At 39.6% G+C, this 18,051-nt stretch overlaps 1 protein-coding gene and 1 non-coding gene across 2 annotated transcripts in view; one reads left to right on the top strand and one right to left on the bottom strand.

Moving 5' to 3' along the window:
* Nucleotides 1-18,051, bottom strand: part of EPSTI1 (epithelial stromal interaction 1) — a 118,756-nt gene that overhangs the window by 57,038 nt on the left and 43,667 nt on the right. The window contains exons 5-6 of the mRNA XM_036757063.1: nt 17,547-17,630; nt 8,248-8,321 (exon numbers count right to left, since the gene is read on the bottom strand). Coding sequence (XP_036612958.1) covers nt 8,248-8,321; nt 17,547-17,630 — 158 coding nt within the window. The remainder of the gene's footprint in view (nt 1-8,247; nt 8,322-17,546; nt 17,631-18,051) is intronic.
* LOC118849241 lies at nt 4,901-5,007 on the top strand. Its single transcript, XR_005010294.1, has one exon. It is a non-coding gene; the product is annotated as a U6 spliceosomal RNA (small nuclear RNA).

Genomic DNA, 18,051 nt, shown 5'->3' with positions numbered 1-18,051 from the left:
ATTATTCTACGATGAGGAAATTAAGACTCAGGGAAGTTACACAGTAAGTGGCATATAGAGAGAATTTGAGTATGGGTCTTGTGACTTGCAGACCAGCATGATTTCCATTCCTTTAAGTTGCTAATTCTCAATCATCTATGACAAATGTTTAATCCATATATTATATTGATTATTATATTTATACACACGCATATATACACATGTATGTGTATACACACACATATATACTCCCCCAATTACGTTAAAACACTTTTTTAACATTTGTTTGAGTTTTGAGTTCCAAATTCTAGCCTATCCTCGCTCCTGACCCTCCCTGAGATGGCAAACAATCAGATATAGATTATTCTTGTGCAATCACGTAAAGCATTTCCATACTAGTCATTTTGTGCAAGAAAACTCTAATAAAAGAAAAAGAATGAAAGAGAAAATAGCATGCTTCAGTCTGTACTCAAACAATATCAGTTCTTTCTACGGAGGTGGATATTATGCTTCATCATGAGTCCTTTGGGATTGTCTTAGATCGTTGTATTGCTGAGAATAGCTAAGTCATTCATAGACCCTTCACTAAGCAACACTGCTGTTACTGTGTACAACTTTCTCCTGGTTCTGTTTGCTTCACTTTGCATCAGTTCATGTGAGTCCAGGTTTTTCTGAAATCTGCCTGCTCATCATTTCTTATAGCACAATAATGTTCCATTATAATCATACACCACGGTTTGCTTATCCATTCCCCAATTGATGGGCACATCCCTTCCATTTCCAATTCTTAGCCACCACAAAAAGAGCTGCTATAAATATTTTTTGTACAAATAGGTCCTTTTCCCTTTTTTTATGTCTTTAGGATATTGACCTAACAGTGGTATTGCTGGATCAAAGGTTATGCACCATTACATAGCCCTTTGGGCATAGTTAGAAATGTTTAATTCAAGAATAGCCCCTTCCTATGCCCAAACAAGTTGCTGGACTTACTTCACTGTTCCCATCTTAGGAATTTCAAACTAATTTTAAACACTTGCCTAGGGAAGTTTTAAGTACATATATACGTATGTATTTATATATGTGTATAAATAGATGAATATATAAAATATGTACATATATAATGTGTGTATAAACATATGCATACATATAAATATAAACATATAATGTATATAGAAATAAGATAATGTGTAGTCAAGTCTAGACATACATGTGTGGGTATATACATATCTAGACTTGCAGCTAAAACAAGTGTGCATATCAACATATCTGTGGGGGGGGCACTTACATATCTACACATGTGTATAGATACATATACATGTACACATGTGTGTACCTTCAAAGATCCACAACACACTTAAGATAAAAAAGATACTTACTAGTTTCAATAATCTGTACTGCTTCTTCCCTTTTAGAAGGGATATTAAGACAGTATTGTTATTTTGTGCAGTAGTATCTGCTCAGGGAAATTCACTGCTACATAAAGTTATCCTGAAAAAGATCACATTTGGACTTGAAAAGGGCTGGGATGATTTAGGGACTAAATATAATCTTCAGAAGTACCAAGATTGGGTTTACATCTGTTGCCTGCCATGCCTCTCGATCTTCGTGTCATTGCTCAGCATCCTAAAACCAAGTAACTCTCCACTGTGAGATTTAAGGTCTGTCCCCAACCAAGGCAGGACTCTCGGCTTGACAGACCATAAGCCTGGCCTGCTCCCAGCCTCCCATTGAAATTGTCATCGCCATCCACTTTCCTATTGCTTTTAAAGGAAACGGCCATACTGCAGAAGTGCATTCCAGAGGTCTTTTCATAAAAACCATCCTGCGTGCTCCATCTGCATGTGCAATCTGCTTGTGTATTTTCAGCCAGCTTGCACGGGCAGATTAATGTGTACAATTAGAAAGCAACCTCACAGGCATTCAATAAACTGCCTCTGTTATTACACTCAGGAGAGTCCCTTTGGATGTCAATAAAAGCCTAGTTTTCTGCCTGTTAGCTAAATAATTGACAACACTAAAAATAATCAGAAGCAAATGAACAAAGTCAGGAACACGGTGTCAAGAGTGCCTAGATGAGGATCCACCGCTGTGGCCCCATTCGGTAACTATGAGTATTTTCTTAAGCAGACGAAGAGTTGGGGATGCCTTTCCCTAAAGAAAAGGCAATGTGTTACTGACTTGCCATGAAGCCACACATTATAGCATGCTGAGTACTGGCACTGCCAAGACGGGAGCCATTGACTAGTCTTATTAAAAAAAAATTGCATTACATTTGTTTTGCTTTTCTCCATGTGACAACTTCAGAGAAATCTACTCAAGCTGAAAGCAATCCAATTCATAGTTTCTAATATGTTTCTGATGGAAGGGACCTTTAGATACCATTTAATCCAACACTCTCATTTTACAGATGAGGCTAAAGTCCAGAGTAGTTGGCATTTACCTGATAATAGACTTTATACGCTTATGACCAGGGTCATCTCTGGGTTTATGCAAAGTTGTCCATTCCTGTTTCCAGTCAACCACAGGTATAGACACAGTGCTGAGGGAGCTGGGTCTTTTGTGATAAGGATATCTTCCTATTAGCTAAAAGGGGGACTCTCTTCTCTTTCAGGCATGTAGCATCTCAGGAAGATTTCAAGTCACTTCCCATGAGAGGTGACTTCCCAGATGCCAAGTGACCATGGATGCCTGGCAGATAAACCACATGTCCCACCTAGACCAGCATAAGTCTAAAGCTACCTCGTGTCTGCTCTTTTCTGATCTTAGGCAAGACGGACAAGACCTAGACTTAACAGTAACTTTGTATGCTTGAGAGGTCTAGAAGTCCTAGGTCCTTCTGGTCAGAGCTGATTGGTGATCCAGAGAGGAGTCCTTGGCAACTATTCTAGAACTCTTGGAAAATGAATGTCAAAAAGAGATCTGGTCCAAATCTGGCCCTTTTACCAGAAGACACGGACCATGGATAGTTTGGACAGTGCAATGTTGAAATGAAATGTGGAATGCTTATTCAATAACCCCACAAACTACTGTGTTCTCATGAGATTTGAATCTCAGCCTTTTGAAAGAACATCACAGTGATTGTAAATTGTCACTGAATCCTGTTTCAAGTTGTTTTGTCCATGCACACTGAGAGTCTTTTGGGTCCTTGAGCATTTCTCTTGTGTATAGGAAAGATGATAGTTGTCCTCTATCTGATGGCATGTTGAGTAAGTTAGGTTTTACTCTACAAGCTCTTAGGGGAAAGCCAGCCATGAGTCAAAACATAAGGGTTTAAGTAATTTCCCCCAAGGTACTCAGATATGGGGGGAGGAGCAGATGTAACAAGTCAAAGAAGTCTAATAAGAGGGTGCTAAACTCCCCCAGGACTGCACTCTGTCTAGACCACATGCAGAGGTAGGCAAAGAGCATTTGAAAGGGGTCCCTTTGGGAGATGGAGTGAGCACAGTACCCTACTCATTGTTTTACATATTTACATATTTTTACATATTTTACCTATCTCTGTTTAGCCTCACAATGTCTTATGAGATAGGTACATGATGAAGTCACTAATATCCCCATTTTAAAGATGGAAAACCCAAGGCTCAGAGAGATTTAGTGACTTACTCATCATTACCTGACTTCCGACCTTCTGTCTCTGACTCTAACCCTAACCTAGTATATGTCCAAGGTAGGATTCAAACTCAAATTTTCATATCTATTCCCTACTATGCTGCTACATATGTCATCAAAGGACCCACTTAATCAAGCTCATACCTAAAGCTGATCTAACCTCTGCCTGAAGACCTCCAATAATGAAGAAGTCACTACCTATAGAGATAGCCCCTTCCATTTTCAAATAGCTCTAATTTTTAGGAAGTTTTTCCTTATAAAAAATAAAAATCTGTCTCCCTAAGTTCTTAGTCTGGTGAAATCTTGATGCTATTAAAAACCTGCTTGCCCCCCAAAATATTATATCTTAAAACTAATTCCAGGAAAAGTATGATTAGTGAATTCAAAGAGCTATCTTTTCTAAGAAACTGCTTTTATATCTATCTGTCACTATGGAAAGAAAATGACACATATTCCAGGTTGAGCTACTTCAAAATAAATAGATTCTAAATAAAATCAGTGCAATGTTCAGCTATTAAGGATATATACATATATATATATATATACACATACACTTAGACACATCTTTAAAGATATATATATACATGTAAAGATACATGTGTATATGTAATATATATCTTTAATAGCTTAACACTATGGTATATACATATGATATATATATAGCTTTAATAGCTGAACACTGAATGTGTGTATATATTTGTACATATGTATATTTGGGCATGTATATACATACACGAATATATGCATGTACATGTGTGTATATAGTTTTCCTGGGTTCCTTATTAGAAAAGATTGATTTAAATTGTAAGGAACATGCTTGTATGTGCACACATACATTTCTCAAAATTTATATTCATATGTGCATGTATGTATATACAAATATGATCACATAAGCATGTCACATACATTGTATTTGAGTATGTATGTGCATTCACATGTACACCTCTCTCAAATTTATACACACACATTTTTCCAAAGGGCAAACAACATATATGACATTCTTGTATATAATATTATGGATATCTGTATATATGTGTGTGTGTGTGCATGTATGTGTGTATTTTTTGAGAGAGGTATATATATATGAACACACACACACATACACACTCCTTCCTCCTAATTCAAACCAATCTTTCCTAACCAGCTAGCTAGGACCATTAAGGATATTGTCACGACAAAAGAACAAAGGAGTCAGGTGGGACCAGAATTTAGAGAAGAAAGTCCCCAAGTCCTTCAATGGCATGCTAGCTTTAATGCTTAGCTTTATTTCTCTTACATAAAATGAATGTAACTGAATAGTAAGACTACCACTGTGCTTGCTTCGGCAGCACATATACTAAAATTGAAATGATACAGAGAAGATCAGCATGGCCCCTGCACAAGGATGACATGAAAATTCATGAAGTGTTCCATATTTTTATAATGTATGTTTGTAATTTGTTTGTATTTGCTCTGAAGTTCAGGGTGCTTAGTTCCCCTGAACTAAGTGAGTGATATTTGTATGTTGGATTGAAATAAGATTGTGAACCCCTTTAACGTTGCTTTCCTTAGTGAAGCAGATCAAAAGAACCTGTGCTAACAACATTCTTGTTGTTGGGCTTGTGTGGGGCTTTCACCCCCACAGCAGCTGCTAGCTGAATTGTTGCAACAGCCAGATAAGTTAGCCCTTTGTCTTTCACTATTTTCTGTTTATTAGCTTCCCTAAATATTCACATTGTTCCTATTAGCATGTGATTGAGCAAGTCAGCATGCAAAATGTTGCTTTCACATAATTACTCTATAAAATTATTTTAATCAAATCCAAAAAAAAAAAACTACCACTGAATCAGAGAGCCGGAAGAGAACATGATAGGGAGGCCAAACAAAGTGACACCAAAGATCTCTCCATGGTCTTTTATCTCTGTGATGTTACAGAGAATGGGTTGCAATCATGCCCTTCCTACCTTCACAACATTTCCCCATATGTCTGCCTCTCTCCATTCAAACAGCCACCACCCTAATACAGGCCATCCCCTACTCTCATATGGTGAGAGCCTTCTTATCGGTCTCCCTGCCTCAAGGTTGTCTCTACTCCAGATCTAACCAGATTTGAATGCTGAAAGATGAGTCTTCCTGACTCCGGGTTCCTCACCCTATCCACTGAACCATCTAACTATCCCCTCCTGGACGTATGACCCTGAGCAAATCATTTAGCTTCTCTCAGCCTTAGTTTTCCTGATCTATAAAATGGAAATAAGACCCCCTACCTAACAGACTGGGAGTATTCTTTACCAATAAAACTTTAAACTAGCTCTAAAGCTACAGTTCAAAAAGGCACCATCGTACAGAAAGGGGAAGAGGGGGACTGAGAATAGCCATGTCGGTAATGTGTACCTCAATTGTGAATGGAAATATCACTTGTGCTTCTGAAAATTATGTGTGACATGATAGGGCAAGACCTGCTAATTCTGAGAAGCTCTAACGTCCCCCAAATTCGCAGCAGCAGCAGCAGCAGCTCACCTGTATTTCCACAGTGTTTTACAGCTTACCAAACTTTACTCCAAAACAAAACCTGGCAAAGTAGCTCAAGCATGACTGTCTGCACTTTACAGAAGAGTAAAAACAGGGAAAGAAAGTGACTTGACCAAGGTCATTCAGGTCTCCTGACTCTAGCTCCAGCTTGTCAGTCAATAAACATTTATTAAGCACCTACTAGGTGCCAGGCACCGCACTAAGCTCCAGTACTCTTTTTGCTGTGTAATGTGCTTTCTCAATCTTTTTTCAAAGATCATGACCACTTAGGTGCATGGCTACTGTAATGGCAGAGAGCCGAAAAGCTGACTCAGGAAGCCAATGGGCTAGTTGTCTGAAATTAAATACTTTGTTAAAACACTAGGTTGATAATCTGGGGGCTGGGCATCACCCTTGATATGGAGCCTATACCGGAGATATGTAAAAATTCAACATGTAATAGACAAAATCTCACGGGGCCAAACTGGCCAGGAATTCCCCGAGGAGCAGCTGGGCAGTTTGGAACTCCACTCCAGAGTTTATGTGAAAAGTATGTGAAGTACCCACAACCTACCCCACATCAAGTCCATCAGGCAAATTCCCTAATCTTTTGGAATAACAAATTCTGCTTATTCATAAGGGGAAGGGGGCTAAGTACTTATATAACACCTACTATGTGCCAGGCACCATGCTAAGTGCTTTTTTTTTCCTGCAAATACTACCTCATTTGAACTTCATAATAACTCTGTGACATAAATGTTGTTACTATTCTTATCTTACAGTTGAGGAAAGTAAGGCAGCAGACATTAAGTCACTTGTGCAGAGTCACATAGCTAGTAAATTCCAAAGGCCATGTTAGAACTCAGGTCTTCCTGACTCCATGCCCAGCACCCTACCTGCTGTCCCACCAAGTACCTTCATAATTTTATACTAGTGGGCTTCAGTTACTTACCTCCCTCCCTCTACCCCTTCCACGGTAGTTTTTAGAAACTTGCTATAACAAGATGCAAGAGATGATTCAGAGGAAGAATATGGAATCTTAAGGATTGTACAATGTTAAAGACACATTACTTAGAAGACTAGGACAGATAATTTCAGATGGTCAGACTTGATTATGTAATGCCAGAGTTCAGAGCCATAACTAGAAATTATGGTACCCAGAGCAGGCTGCCCGAAATGTGTCTTCGATTCAACTTTAGAAGTAGTGATGTGAAAATAACACAAGATGTAATAAAGATAAATTCGATCAAGTGAGAAGAAGGACTGGCTTCTTTGCTGCCCTGGATCAAAGCTCTAGTGATCCTACCCTAGTGGCCTATTTCAGAACTAATGTCTGACAGCCTTCAGCCCAAAGCACTAGACCCCACTTGTACTGGGAATCAAGATGGGCTCTTAGCACTTATTCAACCAAGTGCCCTTGAAGAGTTTGGACTTTGTTTCCTTGATTAAATTAGGAATCTTTGATGACCTCCTTGCCTCAAGGGAAAGCCTAGTTTACATGGGTTTAACTGATGTGTTTGTGACATCAGAGGCTCTTAGACCATGTGGGTTTAAGTTGCATTTTTGTGACGATTTTAGGTCACGTGGGTGAGTCACATGTGTAACTCACCTTTGACCCTGAACAAGAAATATAAAGCCAGGGGTTGGCTTTCTTTTTTCGGAGCTCTGACCTACAGCAGGAGAATTGCACGACTCTGGGCCAGCCCTTGTCAAGTTCCTGGCTGAACTCAGATGTTGGTAGCTATGAACTGTATTTGGTCTGTCTGTTGAAGTTTGTAACTTGCTCTGAAGTTCAGGATGCTGGCTTTTTCCCCTGAACTAAGTGAATGGTATTTCTATGCTGGATTAAAGTAAACTTGTTAACCCCTTAACATTGCTTTCCTTAGTAAAGCAGATCAAAAGAACCTGGGCTTGCAGCGTTCTGTGAGCTGGTTGTTGTTGGTTTTTCACCCCCACAGCAGTTGCTAGCCAGATTGTTGAAACACCACTTTGGTAAGACTTTTCTGAGTCCCCCACCACCCAGGAAATATGAGGAAATGACCAACTCTCCACAAACCAACGTATTCTCAGTGTCCAGAACACATAGACATTTGATAAATGCTTGTTGATTGACTGAAAAAGCAATCTCATTTTCACATGAATGCTTACAAATACTCGACTTTAACTTACCAGGGACGTTGATCACTAAATGCTTCTCTCCTTTGCTCCTCTTGAAGCCTTCTTTTTTCCTCCAATTTATTGCTCTGAAGTTTCAAACATATCCAAAATCAATCTACTAGGCATACTTTAAACACAAATAGGGTAATTGAACAATTATTTAAGACACGACATATAGATGGACCTTTGGAGCCTAATTTAGCTCATATAGAATGCATCAGCACACGCCCTAGCACAGACTACTGCTCTGAGCTGAGCAGAACTGCCATACCTCATCTTGGCATGCCAGGCCATGTATGCCATAATCACTTTGCAGCTTCATTTTCTTGACTGACTTTGGGTAAATCATGAACTCCGTTAGTATTTCAGTTTCAGCTTTTAATGCTAATACTAGTATTTTCTACTAAGCAAGTATTTCTAAAACCCTCAAAAGGAAATATAAGGTTTCTTATTGGGTAAGTCAAATAGCTTATAGTGAATGTAGTAGGAAATCTTCCATATAAAACCAAAATAGTTCAGCCTAAGGAGAATAACCAAATGGATGAATAATGCTTTTTTTGTCCAGCTTATGATATGTAACTGAATAATCAGCCATAGGGCTTGTCCATTAGTACGTACACGTACACACACACACACACACACACACACACACACACACACTCACATGAAAGATCCTACAAATAAACATTAAGCTGGACCCAGAATTGAAAGAGTTAACAGGTTATATCACCTTGGGAAACTTTTGCTGTGTGTGTGTTTTAAAAATGTCCCCAAAATTCTTACAGAAAGAAAGGTTTTAATATCAATATTTGATGACTTTTGTAAAATAGAGAGTCATAAAACACAGCAATCTCTGAGGAATTAAGCTGGGGATCATCTAAAGGGTAAGAGAGAGGGGCGTGGTGAGTGTTGGCAGGCTAAATCACATTACAAACAAGAAACTGTTCAGAGGAAGTTAGATAAAAGACAAGAGATGATTGGAAAAGGAAGATCGGACACCCAAATAGCAAGAGGAAGGGATGACCAATGGACATGCTGTAAGCTCCATTTGTGGCTACAAAATGTCAAGAATGTGAAAGGAATCACCAACAACAGCCCTTCTCCCTTTACCTCCTGCAGCACAGTCAACCAAATCATCATGACAGATTTATGAGGGAAAATGAACAAAAGTGACATCGGATGATCAATGACATATGGGGGGAAGAACTCACACCATTGAGATTATAGATCCCTAAGCATATTATGGAAATGCTACCTTGTTTTCCTCTTCTCACTGGCCCTTTCATTTCATGTAGGTGATAAACTAAAGAGGAAATCACATCCCGAAAGAAGGGGAGACTTCCAAAAAACAAACCTAACTGACCTTTGTCTTAAAATGTAACACTTACAGCAGTTAAGAGATTTAACAGAACACGCCATAAAACAAGTTATTAACTTGTAAACAAAAAGGCTTGTTTGTTGTTTTTAAGAACTAGTTACAAGGACAGCCCAGAGATAAAGGAACCCATATTTACACAAGTCCTATCATTATACAGTCTGGGATCTGGCAGATTCTAAACCCAACACAGGACAGCCACCAGTAATACTGCCCAACCATTACAGCGCAGTTGCTACTTGGAAACTTTCTTATGAAAGGCAAATAGAACGCTTGAGCCACAAACACAAGACAGGCTTAAAACAAGTTCTCCGAGATAAGGAAGGTATGAAGTTTTAACTGAACTTCAGTGACAAAGTAAGAAGTAGTATCTGCTGTCATGTGAAGCCCTGGATTTGCCCAGCAGGAAAGTCAGGGAGAGGAGAATAACCAAAGTTACAACTTCTGACAATAATCTAGCTACAGCTTTCCACTAGGGGAGAAAGGGAACCTGGAGAGGGAGGAAATAAGCTAACAATGCTTCTACCCATAAACACTAAAGAGGTCAGTGTGACAGAATGGACAGAGCGGTGAACTAGGAATCAGAAGCTTTGTGTTTTAATCCTTACCCTGTAACTTACTAGTAATGTCAATGTGGTAAAGTCACTCACTTTCTCTGAATCTCAACTTACTCATCTGTATAATGGGCTACTACTGTTTCCACTCCCTATATCACAGGGTTGTGAGGAAATAATTTTATAAGTTGTAAAATAATATGAAACATGAGCTCCTAGCCTCCTTCCTTGGTTTTTTGTTTGTTTGTTTTGGTTTTTTTGGAGGGGGGAAGGCAGGGCAATTGGGATTAAGTGACTTGCCCAAGGTCACACAGCTAGTACATGTGTCAAGTGTCTGAGGCAGGATTTGAACTCAGGTCCTCCTGATTCCAGGGCCGGTGCTCTACTCACCGCACCACCTAGCTGCCCCATCTCCCTCTCCTTGTTAATGTATCATCATAATTATTGTTGTTCAGTCACTCAGTTGTGTCTAACTCTATGTAACCCCATGGACTTCATCCATCAGATTTTTTTGGAAAAGATACTGCTGTAGTTTGCCATTTCCTTCTTCGATGTATCCCCATTTTACAGATAAGGAACTGAGACAAGTAGAGGACTTGCCCAGGATCACATAGCTAGTTAGTGTCTGAAGCCGGATTTGAACTCATATTCCTGACCCCAGTGCTCCATCCAATACATGACCTAGCTGCCACCCCATAAAATTTTGTTGTCTGGTCGATTCTCTTTATGAGCCTCTCCAGTTTCTCTTTCCTCTCCCACTGGAAAGTTGTAGCCAAATTATAGTCAAACATTAGGTGGTTTGGAAGGGAAGGATGAGAATTAGGAGAGGGGAGAAGAAACCAGAAAAGCTTTCATGGAGGAGAATATGGAGCTTAAGCTGTAATGTAATAGTCAACTCATGTCAATAAGCACTTATTAAGTGCCTACTATGTGCCAGACACTGTGTTAAGCACTAAAAAAAAGAAGAAGAAAGGCAAAATCAGTTTCTGTTCTTAAGGAGTTCAACAGTCCAGTGAGGAAGATGGTGTGTGCCCAACTATGTACATTCAAGATATATAGGGTAAACTGGAGGGAATCTCAGAGGGAAGACACTAGCATTAAAATAAATGTATAATATATATTTAAAATAGACATAAAATATATATGTAAAATAAATATAAAATATATAATACATATTTAAAATATATAATATCTATTTAAAATCAATACAAATTTTTTAAAATAAATATAAATAAAACAAATTTTAAAAGGAAAATGCTTCTTAAAGAAGATGGGACTTTTGCTGAGACTTGAAGGAAAGCAGGGAAGTCAGGAGATGCAAAGGTGAAACATCCCAGGCTTCAGGACTACCTAGTGAAAATGTTCAGTCAAGAAATGGAGTATCATGTGTGAGGAACAGCAAGAGGGTTCACATAGCGGGATTGTAGAAATGTAAGAAGACTGGAAAGGTAGGAAGGGGTCAGGATATGAAGGGCTTTAAAAGCCAATAAGGGGATTTAACAGTTGATCTTGAAGGTAATAGGAAGCCACTGACATTTATTGAGTAGGTGAGTGACATGATCAGACCTGAACTTAGAGAAAGATCACTCCGATAGTGAAGAGGAGGAAACACTGGTGTAGGGAGAGACTTTAGGCAGGGAAAGCAACCAGAAGTGCACCAGGATGGTGGCAGAGTTAGAGAAGGGGGCATATGCAAGATAGGCAGGGGAAACTGGGCTTGGACCATGCTAACACACTTACCAATGACTCTTGTAAAGCATAGATGGCATGCTCATCAACAAAATTTGAAGTGATAAATGAAACAGTAAGCAAATAGGCAGCTAGGTGACTCAGTGGATAGAGCACATGATTTGGAGTCAGGAAGATCTGAGTTCAAATGCAGTCTCAGACACTTAGTAGCCGTGTGATCCTGGACAAGTCATTTAACCCCATTTGCCTCAGTTTCCTCATCTGTAAAATGGCAAACCACTCCAGTGTCTTTGCCAAGAAAACCCCAAATAGGGTCATCAAGAGTCAGACACAAATGAACAACAATTATTATTGGCCAGCTAGGTGGCAACAGTGGGTAGAGTGCTGGTGGCGATGGGTAGAATTTACAAAGAGATCAAATTGGGCTCCATGTCAGGATAAATTTCCTTAACGTAGAGCTATCCAGAAATGGAATAGGCTGCCTTGAGGAGCGAGGGGTTCTGTGGAGGTCTTCAAACAAAGGCTAGATGACTTTTGGGAGATGTTACAGTGGGGATAATTTTCATGCCTAGATAGAGGCTGAGGTCCCCTTTAACTCAAATTCTGCAATTCTTCAAAAAAAAAAGTCTACTAATAAACCTACAAGAAATCTCTAAGGGGTAATAGGCATTCAAATACAACAGGACTCCGTTAAAATATTAGTGCCAGGGAAGAGCACCATCCACCCATGTTACAGGCTTTCCATGATGCAACAAAGTATATATGTCTGTATCCCTTGCCATTAGCATCGGCAGGTATCCTACTCCATTTCCATACCCACGGCTGTCCAGAGTCTTAACGTCTCATATATCACTTTTATTTTTTTACAAAGGGGATATAATTTAACCCAGTGTTCCACTGATGTGGAACATACCAGAACTTTACTCAGGAGATTGGAAGTTTTTACTCTATTTCAGGTGTGAGGATATCATATTATAAAAATTTAGCAGAGTCCAGTTGGAACGTACAGCTCCAACCAAAATGTAAAAAGCTTGTTTGCATCCAAATGCGTTTCTTTCTTTAATTGAATTTAGAAGAAAGTCTTGAGGTTTAAAAAGGATTTCTGAAAATGGGCCTCATTATTCCAAAACAGAGAACAGTATTAAGATTATTTGCACCCACTAATATTGTACAGTGCCTTTTTGCCTTCTCCTTTCAATCTGAAGCTTTAATATCTTAGTCAAATTTTCTCTGCTTTATAGAGCACCACATGTAGGAAATGTTAACTCACCATTATTACACTACGGGTAATCATCTGTTTTTAATGACAGAGCAGACAGACACATATTATCCAAAAATTGATCACAAGGGCTTTATTCTTTTATAGCCCTAATCTTTCTGAGGTTTTGGAATGGAGAGGGTGGGGGAGTATTCTCTCAGTCCCCGCTTGGGGCTTGTCATCAGGAAAAGTAATGGTTAGCGCCAACCAAAAGTAGAATGAACTGTTAGTGGTAGGTGATCTCCTTTCCTTGAAGGTCTCCAATCAGATTCTGGATGACTGATCTGGAGACACATTAGAGAAGAAATTCGTGCACAGGGACAGGTTGGCAATAGATGCCCTCTGAGGTTACTTCTCAAGCTGCCATCTTGGCTCCGCCCAGGTTACTTCTGATTCTGATTTGGGATTATAACTCTCTGTTAATTGTTCAGTCATTTCAGACTCTCCTTGACCGCATTTGGGATTTTTGTGGCAAAGTGGTTTGCCATTTCCTTCTCCAGCTCATTTTACAGATAAGGAAAAGAAGGCAAACAAGGTGAAGTGACTTGCCCAAACTAGTGTCTGTGGCTGGATTTGAATTCAGGTCTTCCTGACTCCAGGCCCCATGTTCTATCCACTGCACCACCTACCTGTCCCCTACACCTCTCTACTACTTAGATCTTGTATTTCAAATTTGACTTAAACTGCCTACTGCTCTAAGATTATGTTCTTTGGCTAAAGTTCTCCAAGGCATAACTCAGTCTCCTCCCTAGGCCCCTCAATGGATATGCAGGATCAGTATATTTCCCCTCCTCAACCGACATCCGTATAGACAAGGATATTAAGCCTGGGGGGATCTAGCCACCTCCAGAGTCTCCTGATAATTAAATGTACACCAGAAATCAATTTCTCGGCTTTCTGCATCAAGTACCAGAGGATAACTAATAACATTGGGCTGGTGACCTCTGGTGACAGTCCTATGACATAGGAAACTGGAAGAGAGGATGTGATTAAGGAGATCTTAGCTCACCGAAGGAAGGAAATTATATTCTTTGCACTGCTCTGCAGAGGCAGTCACGGATGGCAGCCCAGGGCCTGACCTGCTTGGATTTTATTTGGTCCCCGGCCAAACAGAAGGATGGTCAACTCCTCTCTGGTTTAGCAGATTCTGCACACTGGCATCGACGCACATCTATGTCCATCTTGCACTTAAAAGGATGAGTGCTTCATAAGCAAAGCCGTTAGGACCCGATGCAGACATATTCAAACTGGCAAAACAAAGCCCCTCATTTACAGGAGCCATTTTCATACTTGGCATATCAACTGTTCTCCAATCTGTCACAACCTACCCTCATATTTACCCATTTCCATTATGTGTGATTTTTTTAAAGCCAAAGAAGAATGGATATATAACAGTTCCAGTGACCCCTAGGGTCAAATTATATGTATAATAATATATTAGATATCATATATTAGATAATATTTTATACACACACATATAGACACATCTACGCATGCACACATACATACATACACACACACACACACACACACACACACACACACACACCAGGACACAGGTAGGTAAGTAGATAATCTCCTGCTTTTAAACTTCAATTTTCCCTGTGAGTGAAGGGAAGCTTGATGCCAGGTTATCCAACACGCCCCCCCCAGCCAGCAATGGTCACCCTCAAATCTGAGGGTAGAAATTAATTCATAAGCATGTACTAGGAGCCTACTACCATATGCTGAGGACTGTGGTATATGAGCCCTTTCCCATTTTGCATTTACTACAAATGTTAAACACAAAATAGACTCAGATGCTCACACTACTATGTGATATGGTCCCTGAAGAAAGAGTCTAAGAGTGGACAACAGTATGGTTTAGTATAGATGTTTGATGCTAATTAAATTGATTCTAAAGGAAAAGAGATGGTAACCACATGGAACATGAAGCTCAGATGAGGTCTTGCCGGCTTTGACAAAATTAACAGGCTGTATCCAAAAGGACAACTACCAGGAAAGGTGTTCCTGAGGGCACTGAGACCACCTGCCAATAATATGAGAGCTAGAAAGATATGCCCTCGTCCCCACAAAGGAAAAAAGGAACAACAAATAAATGAAGAAAGAAAGAATTTTAGAAGCTCTCACTAAAATCATCTGAGTACACAGTGATCAACATCAAATGGAAATTGACTCATTGAAACTAAAAATATTAGAAAAGAAAGCACAAATATCTAGTGGATATTTTATAGGTACCATAAGCAATTAGTCCAACTTTTGGCTACATCTATATTTTTCTATTAAAACATATCTGTTGCTTGGTAGCCAGGCCTAGATTCTGGCCAAAAATAAATTACTTAAAATGAAAAAAGGGAGGGAGGAGGAAAAGAAAGTCATCCTCAGAGAGTAAGATCTTGTTTTCTTCTCAACTTAAATCTCCAACAGGTGCCATACACAGCTGCTCTGGCAGTCAGGGACAACAGAGCAGGTACGGAAAGCCAAATTGGAACACATGTCCTATGGCTTGGAGAGAGGACATACTATAGACCTATGATTCTACCCCCACCATGACAGGGTATTCCAAGATCCTCTCCCCAAACTTACAGAACCAGTCAGCACAATTTATGCCAAAGAGTAAAAACTAACAGTGGTTTGTTGTTGTAACAAAAACATGGAAACAAATTAGGTGCCCATCAATTGAAGAAATTGCTGAACAGATTGCGGCATATAAATGTAACATAATATTATTGCACTATAAAAATAATGATGACTATGAAGAATTCAGAGAAACTTTGGAAGATCCATGAACTCAGAAGGTAAAAAGAGTAAAACCAATAGAATAATGAGTACAACAAAGCAAAAACAAAAAACAACAACCCTTTGAAAGGCGCCAGAATTTTCATTAACACAGTGACCAACCATGATTTCAGAAGATTGAGGCTAGAGGTGCAGAATGAGACCTCATATGACCTCAGATATGGCCAACACATTCATTTAATTTGTTTGAGTATGATTAATTGTTATGAGGGAGAAGTTTTTGGAAGGTCATAGAGATGCAAAAAAAAAAAAAAGAGAGAGAGAAAAAAAGAAAAGAAAAAACATCAATATAACAAAAGGAAATCACATACCAAAAAACAAAAATAAATTCAGAGAGACACCCAGGCAGGGCAACTGTTACTTGTAACAAACCATATTTTCCAATAGAAAGTTGTTATCATCTACATTGTTATCATTGCCTTACTGCTACAGAAGTGCTGTCCACTGTCAAAAACTGCAGAGAGGACTAAGAAAAGGGCATTGGATTAATTAAGCAGTCATTGATCATAGAGCAATTTAAATAGAGTAATGGGAGCAAGGAGCTTGACTGCAACAATGAGCTTTTATTAAGTGCTGCCCATGGCTGTGTCAGGCACTGTGCTCAGCACTAGGGATAAAAAGAAGGGCATAAGGATGGTCCCTGCTTTCATGAAGCTCACGTACAAATACACGTGTAAATAACTTGGTACCTACAAGACAGATGTGGTGTAAGTGGGAGATAATCTCAGAGGGGACAGCACTAGCAGCCAGAGGGACTGGGAAAGGTGTCTTAAAGAGGGTGGAATTTGAGCAGAGTCGCGGAGGATATAAGCCATTCCAAGAAGTAGAGTTGAGAAGGAAAAATATTGCAAGGATAGAAGAAAGCTAATTCGAAAGCCCCAGATCAGGAGATGGAGTATGATATAGGAAGAACACTGAATTAGCGAGTACGTAGAGGGGGGAAAAGCACAAGAAAACTGGAAAAGGTAGGAAGGGGTCAGACTGTGAAGGGATTTCAAAGGCAAAGAGAGGAGTTTACATTTGATTCTGAAGGCAACAGGAAGCCATTGGAATGTGTTAAGCAGGAGGGGTGACATATTTGGAACCTGAGTGAAGGATGGACTGGAGCAGAGACACTTGAGGAAGGAAGATAAACCAGAAGGTGCTTGCAATAATCCAAGTCAGAAACAGTGAAGACCTGCACCTATCATCATTAGTTCGAAAACTGCAATGGTTAATGTCTTCTGGTCGTAGGATCATTGGTTTAAAGCCAGAAGGGATCTCTTCATGTTACAGGTTCAGAGACTTGCCCACACACACATAAGCACTAAGCTTCAGAGACTTGGGAAATACCTTGGCTTGGACCATGGTCTCCCACTGCATCCAGTGCCATCGCCAGTCTCGATCTATATTTTGCCACTGGACCCAGATGGCTCCAGAAGAGAAAGTGAGACTGGTGACCTTGCACAGCCCTCCCTCACTTGAATCCAATTCACTTGCAAGTCATGACATCACCTTGCTGCTGCCATGGTCCTCTTTGAGAACAGAGGGCAAACAAACAGCGACAACAGCAAGAACAAGTTTCAGACGAAGGCTTTAAATTCAGGTCCTCCACTGTACCACACTGTCCCGTTTCAGCATCGAAACTTCAGCTCACCTTTTCTCTCTGAATCGCCTTTATTGCTTGGAGTTTAGCTTCTTCCTCTTCCTTCTTGGTTCTTAGACATTCTTCTCTCTTTAGCTAAATCATTTTGAGAAGACACAGTTTCAAAAAAATTAGCTTTTTTTAGTCAATCTCAAATGCAGAATTATGATGAAAACCAAATTACAGTATCATTTGTACTAAAGCCTCAACATGATCAGAGGTTGTTATTCCAAGTTCCTTAGAAAGCAAAGAACAGCTGGGACACATCACCCTCAAACACTGACCATTTTACAGAAACTATTTCCTATTTCCTCAAAGTAGTGTAGGATGAAATGGACTTAGCTGGGCTGCTGGACCAGAGGCATTTTAAAGTAGCACCAGAACTGCCTTTTAAGGGACTGGCCAAGGTAATATTCCCAAAATGCAACATCCCATAGATTTCTACTCAAATGGGACAGGGATGTTTGCTGACATTCCATTTTTTAATTCTCTCATTTTGATTTGCAATTAATTTGAA

Source organism: Trichosurus vulpecula, chromosome 4 (genome assembly GCF_011100635.1).
Source record: "Trichosurus vulpecula isolate mTriVul1 chromosome 4, mTriVul1.pri, whole genome shotgun sequence".
Taxonomy (NCBI): Eukaryota; Metazoa; Chordata; class Mammalia; order Diprotodontia; family Phalangeridae; genus Trichosurus; species Trichosurus vulpecula.
This window is presented reverse-complemented; position numbering and strand designations above follow the sequence as displayed.